Source organism: Microtus oregoni, unplaced genomic scaffold (genome assembly GCF_018167655.1).
Source record: "Microtus oregoni isolate MIOR12 unplaced genomic scaffold, Mior012 000006F_ref0000085, whole genome shotgun sequence".
NCBI lineage: Eukaryota > Metazoa > Chordata > Mammalia > Rodentia > Cricetidae > Microtus > Microtus oregoni.
Window position 1 is genome coordinate 54,126,665 of NW_024543065.1, and position 17,565 is coordinate 54,144,229.

At 45.8% G+C, this 17,565-nt stretch overlaps 1 protein-coding gene across 5 annotated transcripts in view; it reads right to left on the reverse strand.

The window, feature by feature from the left end:
- Window positions 1-899: 899 nt before the first annotated feature.
- The window catches only part of LOC121450097 (carcinoembryonic antigen-related cell adhesion molecule 8-like), a 28,422-nt gene continuing 11,756 nt past the window's right edge, over window positions 900-17,565 (reverse strand). For 2 of the 5 annotated variants that reach the window (XM_041654840.1, XM_041654839.1), the window contains 9 exons: window positions 17,146-17,421; window positions 15,633-15,908; window positions 14,123-14,398; window positions 12,610-12,885; window positions 11,100-11,375; window positions 9,111-9,386; window positions 7,617-7,892; window positions 5,526-5,651; window positions 900-2,638 (listed from right to left, as the gene is read on the reverse strand). In XM_041654840.1, the coding sequence (XP_041510774.1) occupies window positions 5,536-5,651; window positions 7,617-7,892; window positions 9,111-9,386; window positions 11,100-11,375; window positions 12,610-12,885; window positions 14,123-14,398; window positions 15,633-15,908; window positions 17,146-17,421 (2,048 nt within the window). In that variant the 3' untranslated portion in view covers window positions 900-2,638; window positions 5,526-5,535. The remainder of the gene's footprint in view (window positions 2,639-5,525; window positions 5,652-7,616; window positions 7,893-9,110; window positions 9,387-11,099; window positions 11,376-12,609; window positions 12,886-14,122; window positions 14,399-15,632; window positions 15,909-17,145; window positions 17,422-17,565) is intronic. The other 3 variants (XM_041654841.1, XM_041654842.1, XM_041654843.1) reach the window with 3 other exon arrangements.

A 17,565-nucleotide genomic window follows, 5' to 3' on the forward strand; every position in this document is an offset into this window, starting at 1 on the left:
GGTGGGTATTGCCCATAGGTCCACGCATATGCAAGCAGCTGACAATCATTGCGTGATAATAGCACGAGTCAGGCCTTAGCCATACTAGGAGTTGATTATCACAGAGAGCACTCACTTTCGGGATCGCGGAGGGCAGAAGCCAGCACCATCAGGTGCAGCTCCATGCAGCTCTCTACAGACAACTACATCAGAGAGCTACTGTACAATACTTAGCAGTAGGCACACTCTCTCCCCCCATCCAGAGTTGTTGTCTTCTACCTGTAAGGAAGACATTGTCTAGGTGGTACCAGGTAGGGATGTATCTCAGTGTAGAGCATTTGCCTAGTGCATGCAAGACCTTAGCATCCATCCTAAGCATGGCAAAAGCAGAAACAAACAAAATACAGAAAAAACCTACAAGTAGCATCAGGGATATGTGATATTTTATTATGAACATAGGGGAAATTTACAAATAACTCAGATTTGGCGTTAGCCAGGCAATTTTAAATAATCCAGAATAGAATTAATGAAGGAAAATATACACAGAATTCCTTTGAGCTGGAAGTCCCTGAGAGAAATCCCTGAGTACAAGAACTCCAGAGTAACTGTCTTGGAAGGCCCGTTAGGCACGGCATGAGAACAAACACTTATTATCCAATAAAACCCTTGATTAGCAGGCACAGGGTGGGGGTACGTCTTGAAGAGAGGATCCCGGAGAGCACATTGGCCTTTCCTTCTGTTGCTGGGATTCATCCCAGGTGGGAAAAGTAGGTTTCTGAGGCTGTTGAAAGCCCAGGGCTGGGAAAGAACCCCCTGCAAGTGTCCCACATTCCCAGGGGAGCACCAGTGCACAGCTCTCTAGGATGTAAACAATGCCTTCAGCTTGAGTGTCTGTGTATGGTGGACCAGACACACCATAGCAGGGGCTAAGGATTCCTGAGAGTGTAGGGCAGTCAGGGAATGCACAAGCCACTGGGCTTGGTGGCCTGTGCTGTAATCTCAGCAGGAGGGAGATTGTAGAAACTGTTATTGTGATATTGAAGCCTGTTCAGGTTACATGCTAAAACTCTGTCTCAAAAAAAAAAAAAATAAGTCAACAAGAGAATCCAAAGAAAGGGCAAACTATGCACAGGCAGAAACACTGCAGAAGGGTACTTGGAAGCTGGTCCTGGATCTCCAGGAGCCGGGTGGGAATGACGAAAGCCTGTTGTTAGTTGTTGAAGCCGAGGACAATTTATGTTAGAGTTTAAAAGCAAAACAGCAAGGCAGACGAGCTGTAAATCTAAGCATCAGCCTGGAGAGGGGTTGGAGTGGAGGAGGAATGGCTGGTCTTTGAGTCAGGCAAGAGTTCAGCTGGCAGCCTACAAAGGGTGGGGGCAGGTGAGCTCCAGGGAGAGAGCAAGGAAGCCAAAAGTGTCAGAGAAATATTGTGTAGGCTCTGGCCAGTGCCCAGCAATAAAGAAGACATGGAAAAAGTCAGGCTTTTCTGACAAATTCAGGGAAGTAAGAGGCTTTTCTCGATAGTAGGCAGTGGTTCTGCAAGTGACTTGCCTTGTTATTCATTTATTCACTTTTCTTTGGAACTCTTGATCAAAAGGGCTTGAGAGGCCTTTTGATCCTGGCCAAGGGAGCCAGAGGTGCAGTGGCTTCTTGCCCCTAAGGCAGACCTATCAGCTCACACACTGAGCAAAGTCAGCAGTTAACAAAAATTCAAATAGTGGGTTGTCTTACAGAGCAGAAAACTCCAGTACCTCCAAACGTGGCTTCTTTAGAAACAATCTCAATGCTCCACATAGGGTATCTTTCTGTTCTGTTTTCAGTTTCCAGGAGACTGTCAGTTCACCAGCCCTGCTTTTCTGGACTCCTTCCTGGTAGAGGCTAGAGATGCTGTCTTTGCACCTGTCCTCTGTGTTAGCAATGGCAGTGGATGCTGCCAAAGAGCTTTGCTAGCTGCTTTGAGTGGGTTTTCTGGAGAAAGGCTCAGAGGTGGGCTCAGGTGTAAATGCACAACATACAGAGACCCTGATGCCACAGCCAGGAAAGCATGATGGTTGGCGTGGAGATTTCCTGAGACCTCTGGCTGAGCCTTGATCTTCCCGTGTACGATGGCTTCACATCTGGCTTTAAAGACACAGGAATGCCCATTTCCTGCTTTTCCTTTGTTTTTTGGCATAAGCAGTTAGGTGATGTCCAAGATTATAGTAATTCAAGTCAGACTGTGCTAGGACAGGACTGGAGCTGGGGAGAATGACTGTGCTCTGAATAGGTCAATTTAAAACAAGCCATGGCTAGGGGAGTGGATGGTGGGCAGCTTTGATGCCCTTTTCTCAGCCAAGTTTCAATTCCAAGAAAGGTTGGGTTTCCCGTAGGCTCCAGAATACATTGTTCCTTCTATTGATACTGAAGGAGAGGCTGCCGCCTGGAGCTGTGTGTGCGCGCATACACACATGTGTTTCCTCATCTCATGGTACAGAGATCTCCTAGTGAGGATGAGAGTCTGGAAATGCATCATTGGTGCAGCCAGCATGACAGGCCATGATCACTTCCTTTTTAGTTCTGAATAAACTGTTTCTGTGGCTCTTGAAGATGTCAAGGCTGAAGTTGATGGTTTGAGTGTCTGGCCGTTGATGTTCAGGACAGTGTATACCACGTGATCCCCCTGAAAGTATGAGTGTTGGTCAGTGACATCAGTCCCGCAGGGCAGAGCCTCACCTTGCTGGTGATCCAGTCCCACTGTGCTGTGGCCTCTGTGCCGGGTGAGCCATGGGAGAGGACACCCGTCACTCACTGTCTGAGTCTGATGTGTGGTCACTAGAGGAGACAGGTTGAGGAAGAGGGTGAGACAGCCGTGGGGACAGAGGAGGAATCAACAGAGACATCCAGATGGGCCACAGAACAGAGAGCGAGGGTATGGACCATCCTGCCCACCACTGCTATTTGTTGGGAAGTGACAGCAAAGTGTGTTTGCAGGGTGGGGTTAGTTTTGATGTAACTTAGCTTGCCTACTGCTTATGAGTGTGTTCAACCTGCGAGAGTTCACACTGTGAAAGTGTCCTTATGGTTTAAAGCACTCTTCAGTCTATGCCTGTACTTGGTTGAAAGGCTGCAATGATAAAATTTTGGTAAAATTGTTGTATAAGGAAGAAACAGGGTCTCAAACCCATTAGAATGGAATCCATCCTTTTTATGGTCAGAGCAGGTTCAGATCGGAAGAGAAAGATGCGCTGTTGTCTCTGTGTGCACAGTGCTGTGCATGTATCAACTCGTTTATTCCCTTGAGTCTCTTTTCTGAGGTGGGCAGAATGCCCGTTTCACAGGTGACAAGACCGAGGATCAAAACGTTCAAGTTCCTTGTCAAGGGCCACAGAATACAAGGAATTGTGGTCAGGAATTAAGCACAGGGCAGGGATTTTTCCAAACACACACTCTTGTATTAGACTCTTGGGGCCCATTAACCAATCTTTGCTGCAGCCCTAAGGAATGCAGACCCAAGCTGAATTTCACAGTTATGTCTCCAAGAATACCTCATTCTCAGCCTGGTGTGGTGGCACACATTTGTCATTCTAGCACATGAGAGGCTAAGGCAGGAGGATGGTCAAGAGTTCAAGGCCAGCCTGGGTTACATAGCTCAAGGGTAGCCATGGCTGCTCTGTGAGACCCTCTCTCAACAAACAAGCACACAAACCAAAACAATACAGACAGCGCACATTCTTCAGAGACATTTCCATGAGCAAACAGCCAGTGAAAGTTAGGAGAGTCGTCAGAGGGGCCCCGATCTAGGGGAGCAAGAGAGTTGTCAGTGCACAGAAGTGCAAAGCTGTCTGAAGGTTTCCTGAATTTTGGCAGGTGGCAGGGGTTGCAGGGGGAGGTGGCCATGGTCAGTTCAGGAATTAGCTTCCCTCAGAGGCTGCTTAGACCCACTGTGTTAGTATCAGAGGAGGAGCAGGATGGAGCCTTCTGTTTGCCCAGTTCACAGGATGCCCAGAGGTGATTCTCAGCAGCATGCGCCAGTGGCAAGGGAAACATAGAGGCCACAGCACCCAGATATTCCATAAGACCAAGAAAGTCTCCCAAAAGGAGATGTCTACGTCTATAATCGAGGCAGGAAGGAAGGCATCAGGAGACCCCTGGAAACGTGACTTCTTTAGGCCTGCCTAGTCTGGTGGAATGAGCTTCTCAGGGCTCCCTCAGGCAACTCCTCTGTAGTTAGGAAGGCTATGATTTATGAGATCCTCAGTGCAGGGAAGTGCAGATCCCTTCTGCAAACATGCAGAAAGGAAGGTGTGGTCTCTGAGCCCAGGATCCCCTATCAGAGCAGGATATGTGGCAGAAAGCCAGTTCTCATTCTGTGAGTGGCTTTACTTACTGTGGTTGGAGGCTGAGGGTTTGTGCTCTGTGAGATCGCGCTGGTCAGTTCCCCCAAGTAAATATCAGACACTGTGACCACTCTTCCCACACAGGGGATCTTTGCTCTTGGAGTTGGGGAGGACGCTGTGGGCAGCTCATTTCTGGGCTCCTTGCTGTCACTGAAGTTTCATCACCCCATTCTTGGCACTGCCTTCCCTCCTGAGGCCTTGTTAGTTCTTTGCTGGACTCTGAATCTGCTCTACTTTGGTCCCTGGTGCTGCGACCATACCCAGGGCTGGTGCTTTACTGCTGAGCTGTATCCCTGGTGTGTAGCTCTCTTATCTTTGATGGTTTGCACCTGTCCTATGTAATACCTGCCCTGTTTTGTTTTCCAAGTGTGGATATGTTTTTTCCTACTCTCTTTCTTTCTTTCTTCCTTCCTTCCTTCCTTCCTTCCTTCCTTTCCTTCTTTCTTTCTCTCCTTCCTTCTCCTTCCTTCCTTCCTTGCTTCCTGCCTTCCTTCCTTCTTTCCTTCCTTCCTTCTTTCCTTCCTTCCTTCCTCCCTCCCTCCCTCCCTCCCTCCCTCTCTCTTTCTTTCTTTCCCTTTTTATTCCTGTTTTTTTGGGGGGGGAGGAGAAGGGTTGAGACAGAATTTCTCTGTGTATCCCTGGCCGACTTGGAACTCGCTGTGTAGAGAGGGTGGTCTTGAACTCACAGAGATCTGCCTGCCTCTACCTCTAGAGTACTGGGATTAACGGCATGCTCCACCACCACCTGGCTTTTTTCTACTCATTTTCTTGACCAAGAGGACTTTATTTCTTCTGTTGCTTGATCTTAGGGTCCCTCCTCCTTCCAACTCCCCTCCCCCCACTGCTGCTGCAGTCAGAGGGACATGCAACCTGTATCCTCCTGCTGCTCCTTGGATTCCCTCACTCTCCTTTCTTCTTGGACCTTGGCTTCCTGACTGAAGAATAAAGGTATAATTCAATCTGTTCTCTATATATTTGGAAATGGACTCCAAGAGAGAGGAGGACAGCGAGCATGGAGACAGGGAGCCTGAACCCACAGGGTCAGTGCTGAGAAGCAGAGTTAGCAGAGGGGCAAAGATATCCAGCTCAGAGGCAGAGGGAGAAAAGTCTTTGCCCACTCCCAAACATTACACTAAGAGTTGGAGAACACAAAAGAGGAAAGACTCTTACCTTATTTCTCCTAGAAACAAAGGAAATATGCCAGGGCTGCTATCAGAGTCACCCCAGCCACAGATCCAACGACGATGCCGGCAATTGCACCCCCCGAGAGGCCAGAACTCCCTTGTGTTGTGTCAGCTGTCAGGGAAGGAAAAGACAAGAAGGAATGAAGTAAAAATGTTTTCCAGTGGTGTGCCTGGGGAATTCTTAGCATGAGATGATTTCTGTTCACCCTATTGGGGAATGTGTTTTCTGTGGGAATGTGAAGTGTGAGCTGAAGTGAGGGTCTCTTAGCAAGTGCCTCTCCACCCTCGCTGTGTCTCAGCTGTGGCAGCCATGAATAAGTGGTCACCTGTGGCCCCACTTCACTTCTTAGTCACTGACCAAAGGGAAATCAATGTCTCAATAAAGCACCACCCACATCTCTTAGGATGCACACCATTAAAATCACAGAAAGGAAACAAGAGCTTTGGAATATATAAAGGTATTAGAGCTCTGGGGCATTGCTCAATGGAAGGGTAAAATGTAACCATGAGACACAGCACTGCGACTCCTCAAAAGAGTAGAGAATTGCATTCAACTCAATAGCTACATCCAGGATTGTAGGGGTGGGATAGATTAAGAGAAATTTTGGAAGCAGACAACCATGGTGTTTACACAGCAGTATGAATATATCTTCTGCCACTGAGCTGAACATTTCAGAATTCTACAATGGCATATCTAAAAATTAAAGATAATTTCTACGTATGGGTATTTTGTCTCGTATTTCTCTGTACCACATGCACGCTTGGTACGCGAGGAGGACAATAGATGGTATTGAATTTCTTGGAACTCAGTTACAGACAGTAATAAGCTGCCATGTGGGTGCTGGGAATTGAACCCTCCTTTTGAAAGAGCAGCTAGTGCTCTTAACTGTTGAGTCAAATCTCCAATCCATATATATGTGTGTGTACATATATATACACACATGTATACCCATATATATGTATATATATATACAGACACACATATGTATACACATACACACACACATATATTATACACCACCAAAAAAAGTTAATGGAAAAGGAGTCTTGTGCAAGGAGGTCATGGTGTAAATGTCAGCATGAGGATCAGAAACTGAGTATATGGGCTAACAAGATGGGCCATCTGGTAAGAGAGCCTGCCATACTCCCCCCTGCCCGAGTATCTACTCCCAAATGTCACACATAAGTAAATGTACAAACAAATTTTGGCCAGTGAAATGCCTTAGCAGATAAAGGACAGGTTCACCCACCTTAACTCACTTCTCAGTCCCTGGGGAATTGGCTCCCAAAAATCACTTTCTGACCTCCACACATGGGCGTGGATCACACACACAAAATGAATAAATATGCAACTGTAGCACGAATCAATGCAGGTCCTTGCTATCTGTGGATTTTACATTTATGGAACAGACAAACCTTGGAAGTAAGCTACTTACATGCAATATGTCTACAGTGAAAAATGTATTGTTTCCTTCTGTTCTTTTCCCTTACTTAACACAATATAACCAGTGACTGAAGTATTCATATTAGGAGTAAGAAATAATCTAAAGAAGATTCTAATGTATGGGAGGGTTATAGAGTAAAATGAATATTTTCTACTTTCGGAGGGTTCACTGTGTGCTTGACTCAGACCCTAAACTCTTAATCACTTTGCATTCCTGTTGATGTATTGACCACATTGTTATAGTTTTAACAGAATCTCAAAGTGTAACATGTGCTGACGTTGTGCTCATATTCCTTCGGCTTCCAGCTCCCACCCTCCCCTCTCTCACAACAGTACCTCTTTATGCAGCCCTGACTAATCTGTAGCTCACTACAATGAAGAGGGCAGTTGGGATCGTAGACATCAACCTGTCTCTGTCTCTGTGTGCTGGCTGGGGTTCAAGGTGTGCAGCACCTTTCTCAGCTTGTGTGATGTTTATCATGAGATTAACATGCATCCATCACTAAACTGACTGTATTTGTATCTTTAATCATGTTTTTCTCCTCATGACTTTTACACATTTTGCAAACTGCTGATAAAGAATTTGCTCCACTCCGAACATTATAGAAAAAGAAGGGAGGGGAGGTCACTCACCTATTATGGTCAGATGGATGGGGTCACTCCTCTTAGAACTAACTGGATTGGAGACCTCACACTGATACTCCCCGGAATCCGCCCTCTTGACAGGGTCTATGCTGAGGATGCTGTTGTTCAGGGAAAGCTTCATTCTATCTGTGAGCTCCAGACTCTGGCCATTGAAGAGCCAATGGATGGAGATCCCGGTGTTGTTTGAGGAGCAGTTCAGGGACACAGAGTCCAGTTCTTTGACTGTGGTGTTTCTGATTTGGATGGAGGGTGTAGTCACTGGCTCTGTGGATAAATAGTGAAGGGGACAGTTGAGATTCCTTCATCCTCAGAGTTCTCAGCCAGCTCATAGGACCCACAGAATGACATGGATCACATGTTTGGATTCAAGATACAATCTGAAAAGAGAAAACTGGATCTTCTGCCTACCCAGACTCCCACATTGACCCTAGACTCAGGGTATGTGTGCAGGATCCACACTAAGAGACCCTTCAGTCCACATGTCCAGAAATCTCATGGAGGGAGAATGTTTTCCCCATTGATTTTTGTGCAAATTCTTGCTCACACTTTCTCTGAGTGTGAACAGTCAGGTCCCTCCATTATAAAACAGCCTTCTGTTCCTTTTTCATTAAATAATGTGTCATAGGATTCAGATGGTACAGCTAATCATAAAAGTGTTGAAGCCTACACTTGAGGGCTGGGAGATAACCAAAAACAGAATTTTTATTTGAGCCAGGCAGTGGTAACACATGCCTTTAATCCAAGCACTCAGGAGGCAGAGGGAGGTAGATCTCTGTGGGTTTAATGCTAGTCTGGTCTACTGAGTGAGTTCCAGGCAGGCACCAAAGTTACACAGTGAAACCCTGTCTCAAAAAAACCAATATAAATAAAAAAATAAAATAATTTCTTTGTGATGTTAAATTATTTCTGTTCATGGAGTACTAAACACCACAAGAAGACATGAATGACCACAGTGTTGACCACTGCCTGCCACACTAATCTTCCATACTGATTTTTGTTTTTGAAAACAGTCTCACAATGCAGCCCTGACTAACCTAGACCTCACTACAGAGTCCACAGTTGTTTGGTACCAATTGACATCCACCTGTCTCCACCTCCTGTGTGCTGGCTGGGGTTGTAGCCATGAAGCAACGTGCTCAGCTTGTGTGGTGTTTATCAAGAGATTAACATGAATCCATCTCTAAAATGACTGTATTTGAAGCATTTTTTCCTGTTTTTGTTTTTTTGAGATAGAGCTTATCTGTAACTTTAGAGTCTGTCCTAGAACTAACTTTTGCACCCAGGTTGGCATCGAACTCACAGGTATCCACCTGCCTCTCCCTCAGATTCCTGGGATTAAGGGCATGTACCACTACTGCCTGGCTGTATGTGAATATTGAGACTGTGTTTCTCCTGGTGTCTTTTACCCATTTTGCAAACTGCTAATGAAGAATTTGCCCCACCACCAACACTGTGGAGTAAGAAGGGACAGAGGTCACTCACCTATTATGGCCAGGTAAATGGAGTCACTCCTTTCAGAACTGACTGGATTAGAGACCTCACACTGATACTCCCCGGAATCCTCCCACTTGACAGGGTCAATGCTGAGGGTGCTGTTGTCCAGGGACAGATTCATTCTATCTGTGAGCTCCAGATTCTGGCCATTGAAGAGCCAATGAATGGAGATCCCAGTGTCGTTTGAGGAGCAGGTCAGGGACACAGAGTCCAGTACTTTGACTGTGGTGTTGCCAACGTGGATGGAGGGTGTAGTCACTGGCTCTGTGGATAAACAGTGGAGGGAACAGCTGAGAGTCTTTTACCCTCAAGATCTCACCCAGCTCACAGGGCCTACAGAATGACATGACTCCCTGGAAGATCGCATGTTTGGGTTCAAGATACAACCTGTAAAAGAGAGGACTGAACCTTCCTCCTACCCAGACTGCCCACAGTGATCTTCAACTCAGGGTACGTGTGCATGTTCCACACTAGGAATCCCTTCAGCCCCCATGACCACAAATCTCATGGAGGCAGAATGTTTTCACCATTGACTTTAGTGCAATTCTTTTTTTTTTTAATTTATTTATTTATTAAGGATTTCTGCCTCGTCCCCACAACCGCTTCCCATTTCCCTCCCCCTCCCCCGATCAAGTCCCCCCCCCCCCTCATCTGCTCGAAGAGCAATCAGGGTTCCCTGACCTGTGGGAAGCCCAAGGACTGCCCACCTCTATCCAGGTCTCGTAAGGTGAATAATTCAAACTGCCTAGGCTCCCACAAAGCCAGTACGTGCAGTAGGATCAAAAACCCACTGCAATTGTTCTTAAATTCTCAGTATTCCTCATTGTCCGCTATGTTCAGCTAGTCCGGATTTATCCCATGCTTTTTCAGACCTAGGCCAGCTGGCCTTGGTGAGATCCCAATAGAACATCCCCATTGTCTTAGTGTGTGGGTGCACCCCTCGTGGTCCTGAGTTCCTTGCTCGTGCTCCATCTCCTTCTGCTCCTGATTTGGACCTTGAGATTTCTGTCCGGTGCAATTCTTGTTCACACTTTCTATGAGTGTGAACAGTTAGGTCACTCTATTATAAAATAGAATTCTGTTTCTTTTTTATTAAAAAATGTGTAATGCGGTTCAGATGGCCCTGCTAATATTAAAGGTTTTGAAGCCTACACTTCAGGGCTGGGAGAAATCCCAAAATGGAATTTTTATTTTATCCAGGCAGTGGGAACACATGCCTTTAATCCAAGCACTCAGGAGGCAGAGGTAGGTAGATCTCTGTGAGTTTAATGACATTCTGGACTACTGAGTGAGTTCCAGGCAGGCACCAAAGTTATACAGTGAAACCCTGTCTCAGAAAATCCAAATATAAATAAATACAATAATTTCTGTTTGAAGGCAAACTTATTCCTGATCATTGAGTACTAAATACCAGAAAGAAGACGTGAATGTCCACAGTGTTGACCACTGCCTGCCGCTCTAATCATCCACACTGATTTTTGTTTTATTTACTTTTTTTTGAGAAATGGTCTCACTATGCAGCCCTGGCTAACCTAGACCTCATTACAAAGACCATTGTGGTTGGGAACTATTTGGCATCGACCTGTTTCTACCTCTGTTGTGCTGGCTGGGGTTGAAGCCATAAAGCACGTCCTCAGTTTGTGTGGTGTTTACCAAGAGATTAACATGAATCCATCACGAACATGACTATAATTGAGACCTTTTTATCTTTGGTTTTATGAGACAGAGTTTATGTGTAACCTTGGAGCCAGTCCTGGAACTATCTCCTGTAGATCAGGTTGGCCTCGAACTAGCAGCTATCCACCTGTGACTACTTCTGGATTGCTGGGAATAAAGCCATGTGCTGCTACTGCCTGCCTGTATTTGTATATTGGGACTGTTTTTCTCCTGGCGACTTTTACCCATTTTGCAAACTGCTGATGAAAAGTTGCCTCACCCCCAAAACTGTGGGGCAAGAAGGGAGGGGGGGTCACTCACCTATTATGTCCAGCTGGATGGAGTCACTCCTCTCAGAACTGACTGGATTAGAGACCTCACACTGATACTCCCCGGAATCCTCCCTCTTGACAGGGTCTATGCTAAGGGTACTGTTGTCCAGGGACAGCTTCATTCTATCTGTGAGCTCCAGACTCTGGCCATTGAAGAGCCAATGGATGGAGATCCCAGTGTTGTTTGAGGAGCAGTTCAGGGACACAGAGTCCAGTACTTTGACTGTGGTGTTGCCGACTTGGATGAAGGGTGTAGTCACTGGCTCTGTGGATAAACAGTGGAGAAGACAGTTGAGAGTCTTTTACCCTCAAGATCTCAGCCAGCTCACAGGGCCCACCAAATGACATGGCCCCCTGGAAGATCACATGTTTGGATTCAGGATACAACCTGTAAAGCAAGAGCTGAACCTTACTCCTACGCAGACTGCCCACAGTGATCTTCAACTCAGGGTATGTGTGCATGTTCCACACTAGGATTCCCTTCACCCCCATGCCAACAAATCTCATGGAGGGAGAATGTTTTACCCATTGACTTTTGTGTAAATTCTTGCTCACACTTTCTGTGAGTGTGAACAGTTAGGTCGCTCTATTGTAAAATAGAATTCTGTTTCTTTTTCATTAAATAATATGTAATGCGGTTCGGTTGGCCCAGCTAATCTTGAAGTTGTTAAACCCTACGCTTCATGGCTGGGAGAAACCGCAACCGAGGAATTTCTCTTTGAGCCGCACAGTGGTAACACATGCCTTTAATCTAAACAGTCATGAGGCAGATGTTGGTAGATCTCTGCGAGTTTAATGTCTGTCTGATCTACCGAGTGAGTTCGAGGCAGGCACCAAAGTTACACAGTGAAACCCTGTCTCAAAAAACCCAGATAAATAAATAAATAAATAAATAAAATAATTTCTGTTTGAAGGTAAACTTATTCCTGATCATGGAGTACTAAATACCACAAAGCAGACGTGAATATCCACAGTGTTGACCACTGCCTGCCGCTGTAATCATCCGTACTGATTTTTCTTTTTGAGAAATGGTCTCACAATGCAGCCCTGGCTAACCTAGACCTCACTACAAAGTCCACAGTTGTTTGGTACTCATTGACATCCACCTGTTTCCGTCTCCTGTGTGCTGGCTGGGGTTGTAGCCATGATGCAAAGTGCTCAGCTTGTGTGGTGTTTATCAAGAGATTAACATGTACCCATCACTAACATGACTGTATTTGAAGCATTTTCTCCTTGTTCTTTGAGACAGAGCTTATCTGTACCTCTGGAGTCTGTCCTAGAACTAGCTTTTGCAGACCAGGTTGGCATCGAACTCACAGGTATCCACCTGCCTCTCCCTCAGATTGCTGGGATTAAAGGCATGCACCACTACTGCCTGGCTGTATGTGAATATTGAGACTGTTTTCCTCCTGGTGACTTCTATCCATTTTGAAAACTGCTAATGAAGAATTTGTCCCACCCCCAACACTGTGGAGTAAGAAGGGACAGAGGTCACTCACCTATTATGGCCAGGTAAATGGAGTCACTCCTTTCAGAACTGACTGGATTAGAGACCTCACACTGATACTCCCCGGAATCCTCCCTCTTGACAGGGTCAATGCTGAGGGTGCTGTTGTCCAGGGACAGCTTCATTCTATCTGTGAGCTCCAGACTCTGGCCATTGAAGAGCCAATGGATGGAGATCCCAGTGTCGTTTGAGGAGCAGGTCAGGGACACAGAGTCCAGTTCTTTGACTGTTGTGTTGCCGACTTGGATGAAGGGTGTAGTCACTGGCTCTGTGGATAAACAGTGGAGAAGACAGTTGAGAGTCTTTTACCCTCAAGATCTCAGCCAGCTCACAGGGCCCACAGAATGACATGGCCCCCTGGAAGATCACATGTTTGGGTTCAAGATACAACCTGTAAAGAGAGAACTGAACCTTCCTCCTACCCAGACTGCCCACAGTGATCTTCAACTCAGGGTATGTGTGCATGTTCCACACTAGGTTTCCCTTTACCCCCATGCCCACAAATCTCATGGAGGGAGAATGTTTCCCCATTGACTTTTGTGCAAATTCTCGCTCAGACTTTCTGTAAGTGTGAACAGTCAGGTTCCTCCATTATGAAATATAATTCTGTTTCTTTTTTATTAAATAATGTGTCATGCGGTTCAGATGGCCCAGCTAATCTTCAAGGTGTTGAAACCTACACTTCAGGGCTAAGAGAAATCCCAAAATGGAATTTTTAATTTATCCCTGCAGTGGGAACACATGCCTTTTATCCAAGCAATCAGGAGGCAGAGGTAGGTAGATCTCTGTGAGTTTAATGCCATTCTGGACTACTGAGTGAGTTCCAGGCAGGCACCAAAGTTACACAGTGAAACCCTGTCTCAAAAAACCCAAATAAATAAATAAATAAATTAATTTCCGTTTGATGGTAAACTTATTCCTGATCACGGAGTACCTAATACAAGAAAGAAGACATGAATGGCCACAGTGTTGACCACTGCCTGCTACTCTAATCCTCCACACTGATTTTTGTTTATTTACTTTTTTGAGAAATGGTCTCACTATGCAGCCCTGGCTAACCTAGACCTCACTACAAAGACCACGGTGGTTGGGAACTATTTGGCATCGACCTGTTTCTACCTCTGTTGTGCTGGCTGGGGTTGAAGCCATACAGCACCGTCCTCAGTTTGTGTGGTGTTTATCAAGAGATTAACATTAATCCATCACGAACATGACTGTATTTGAGACCTTTTTTTCTTTGGTTTTATGAGACAGAGTTTATGTGTAACCTTGGAGCCAGTCCTGGAACTATCTCCTGTAGATCAGGCTGGCCTCGAAAAAGCAGAAATCCACCTGTGTCTACTTCGGGATTGCTGGGATTAAAGGCATGTGCTGCTACTGCCCGCCTGTATTTGTATATTGGGACTGTTTTTCTCCTGGTGACTTTTACCCATTTTGCAAACTGCTGATGAAAAGTTGCCTCACCCCCAAAACTGTGGGGCAAGAAGGGAGGGGAGGTCACTCACCTATTATATCCAGCTGGATGGAGTCACTCCTCTCAGAACTGACTGGATTAGAGACCTCACACTGATACTCCCCGGAATCCTCCCTCTTGACAGGGTCTATGCTAAGGGTACTGTTGTCCAGGGACAGCTTCATTCTATCTGTGAGCTCCAGACTCTGTCCATTGAAGAGCCAATGGATGGAAATCCCAGTGTTGTTTGAGGAGCAGTTCAGGGACACAGAGTCCAGTACTTTGACTGTGGTGTTGCCGACTTGGATGAAGGGTGTAGTCACTGGCTCTGTGGATAAACAGTGGAGAAGACAGTTGAGAGTCTTTTACCCTCAAGATCTCAGCCAGCTCACAGGGCCCACCAAATGACATGGCCCCCTGGAAGATCACATGTTTGGATTCAGGATACAACCTGTAAAGCAAGAGCTGAACCTTACTCCTACGCAGACTGCCCACAGTGATCTTCAACTCAGGGTATGTGTGCATGTTCCACACTAGGATTCCCTTCACCCCCATGCCAACAAATCTCATGGAGGGAGAATGTTTTACCCATTGACTTTTGTGTAAATTCTTGCTCACACTTTCTGTGAGTGTGAACAGTTAGGTCGCTCTATTGTAAAATAGAATTCTGTTTCTTTTTCATTAAATAATATGTAATGCGGTTCGGTTGGCCCAGCTAATCTTGAAGTTGTTAAACCCTACGCTTCATGGCTGGGAGAAACCGCAACCGAGGAATTTCTCTTTGAGCCGCACAGTGGTAACACATGCCTTTAATCTAAACAGTCATGAGGCAGATGTTGGTAGATCTCTGCGAGTTTAATGTCTGTCTGATCTACCGAGTGAGTTCGAGGCAGGCACCAAAGTTACACAGTGAAACCCTGTCTCAAAAAACCCAGATAAATAAATAAATAAATAAATAAAATAATTTCTGTTTGAAGGTAAACTTATTCCTGATCATGGAGTACTAAATACCACAAAGCAGACGTGAATATCCACAGTGTTGACCACTGCCTGCCGCTGTAATCATCCGTACTGATTTTTCTTTTTGAGAAATGGTCTCACAATGCAGCCCTGGCTAACCTAGACCTCACTACAAAGTCCACAGTTGTTTGGTACTCATTGACATCCACCTGTTTCCGTCTCCTGTGTGCTGGCTGGGGTTGTAGCCATGATGCAAAGTGCTCAGCTTGTGTGGTGTTTATCAAGAGATTAACATGTACCCATCACTAACATGACTGTATTTGAAGCATTTTCTCCTTGTTCTTTGAGACAGAGCTTATCTGTACCTCTGGAGTCTGTCCTAGAACTAGCTTTTGCAGACCAGGTTGGCATCGAACTCACAGGTATCCACCTGCCTCTCCCTCAGATTGCTGGGATTAAAGGCATGCACCACTACTGCCTGGCTGTATGTGAATATTGAGACTGTTTTCCTCCTGGTGACTTCTATCCATTTTGAAAACTGCTAATGAAGAATTTGTCCCACCCCCAACACTGTGGAGTAAGAAGGGACAGAGGTCACTCACCTATTATGGCCAGGTAAATGGAGTCACTCCTTTCAGAACTGACTGGATTAGAGACCTCACACTGATACTCCCCGGAATCCTCCCTCTTGACAGGGTCAATGCTGAGGGTGCTGTTGTCCAGGGACAGCTTCATTCTATCTGTGAGCTCCAGACTCTGGCCATTGAAGAGCCAATGGATGGAGATCCCAGTGTCGTTTGAGGAGCAGGTCAGGGACACAGAGTCCAGTTCTTTGACTGTTGTGTTGCCGACTTGGATGAAGGGTGTAGTCACTGGCTCTGTGGATAAACAGTGGAGAAGACAGTTGAGAGTCTTTTACCCTCATGATCTCAGCCAGCTCACAGGGCCCACAGAATGACATGGCCCCCTGGAAGATCACATGTTTGGGTTCAAGATACAACCTGTAAAGAGAGAACTGAACCTTCCTCCTACCCAGACTGCCCACAGTGATCTTCAACTCAGGGTATGTGTGCATGTTCCACACTAGGTTTCCCTTTACCCCCATGCCCACAAATCTCATGGAGGGAGAATGTTTCCCCATTGACTTTTGTGCAAATTCTCGCTCAGACTTTCTGTAAGTGTGAACAGTCAGGTTCCTCCATTATGAAATATAATTCTGTTTCTTTTTTATTAAATAATGTGTCATGCGGTTCAGATGGCCCAGCTAATCTTCAAGGTGTTGAAACCTACACTTCAGGGCTAAGAGAAATCCCAAAATGGAATTTTTAATTTATCCCTGCAGTGGGAACACATGCCTTTTATCCAAGCAATCAGGAGGCAGAGGTAGGTAGATCTCTGTGAGTTTAATGCCATTCTGGACTACTGAGTGAGTTCCAGGCAGGCACCAAAGTTACACAGTGAAACCCTGTCTCAAAAAACCCAAATAAATAAATAAATAAATTAATTTCCGTTTGATGGTAAACTTATTCCTGATCACGGAGTACCTAATACAAGAAAGAAGACATGAATGGCCACAGTGTTGACCACTGCCTGCTACTCTAATCCTCCACACTGATTTTTGTTTATTTACTTTTTTGAGAAATGGTCTCACTATGCAGCCCTGGCTAACCTAGACCTCACTACAAAGACCACGGTGGTTGGGAACTATTTGGCATCGACCTGTTTCTACCTCTGTTGTGCTGGCTGGGGTTGAAGCCATACAGCACCGTCCTCAGTTTGTGTGGTGTTTATCAAGAGATTAACATTAATCCATCACGAACATGACTGTATTTGAGACCTTTTTTTCTTTGGTTTTATGAGACAGAGTTTATGTGTAACCTTGGAGCCAGTCCTGGAACTATCTCCTGTAGATCAGGCTGGCCTCGAAAAAGCAGAAATCCACCTGTGTCTACTTCGGGATTGCTGGGATTAAAGGCATGTGCTGCTACTGCCCGCCTGTATTTGTATATTGGGACTGTTTTTCTCCTGGTGACTTTTACCCATTTTGCAAACTGCTGATGAAAAGTTGCCTCACCCCCAAAACTGTGGGGCAAGAAGGGAGGGGAGGTCACTCACCTATTATATCCAGCTGGATGGAGTCACTCCTCTCAGAACTGACTGGATTAGAGACCTCACACTGATACTCCCCGGAATCCTCCCTCTTGACAGGGTCTATGCTAAGGGTACTGTTGTCCAGGGACAGCTTCATTCTATCTGTGAGCTCCAGACTCTGTCCATTGAAGAGCCAATGGATGGAAATCCCAGTGTTGTTTGAGGAGCAGTTCAGGGACACAGAGTCCAGTACTTTGACTGTGGTGTTGCCGACTTGGATGAAGGGTGTAGTCACTGGCTCTGTGGATAAACAGTGGAGAAGACAGTTGAGAGTCTTTTACCCTCAAGATCTCAGCCAGCTCACAGGGCCCACCAAATGACATGGCCCCCTGGAAGATCACATGTTTGGATTCAGGATACAACCTGTAAAGCAAGAGCTGAACC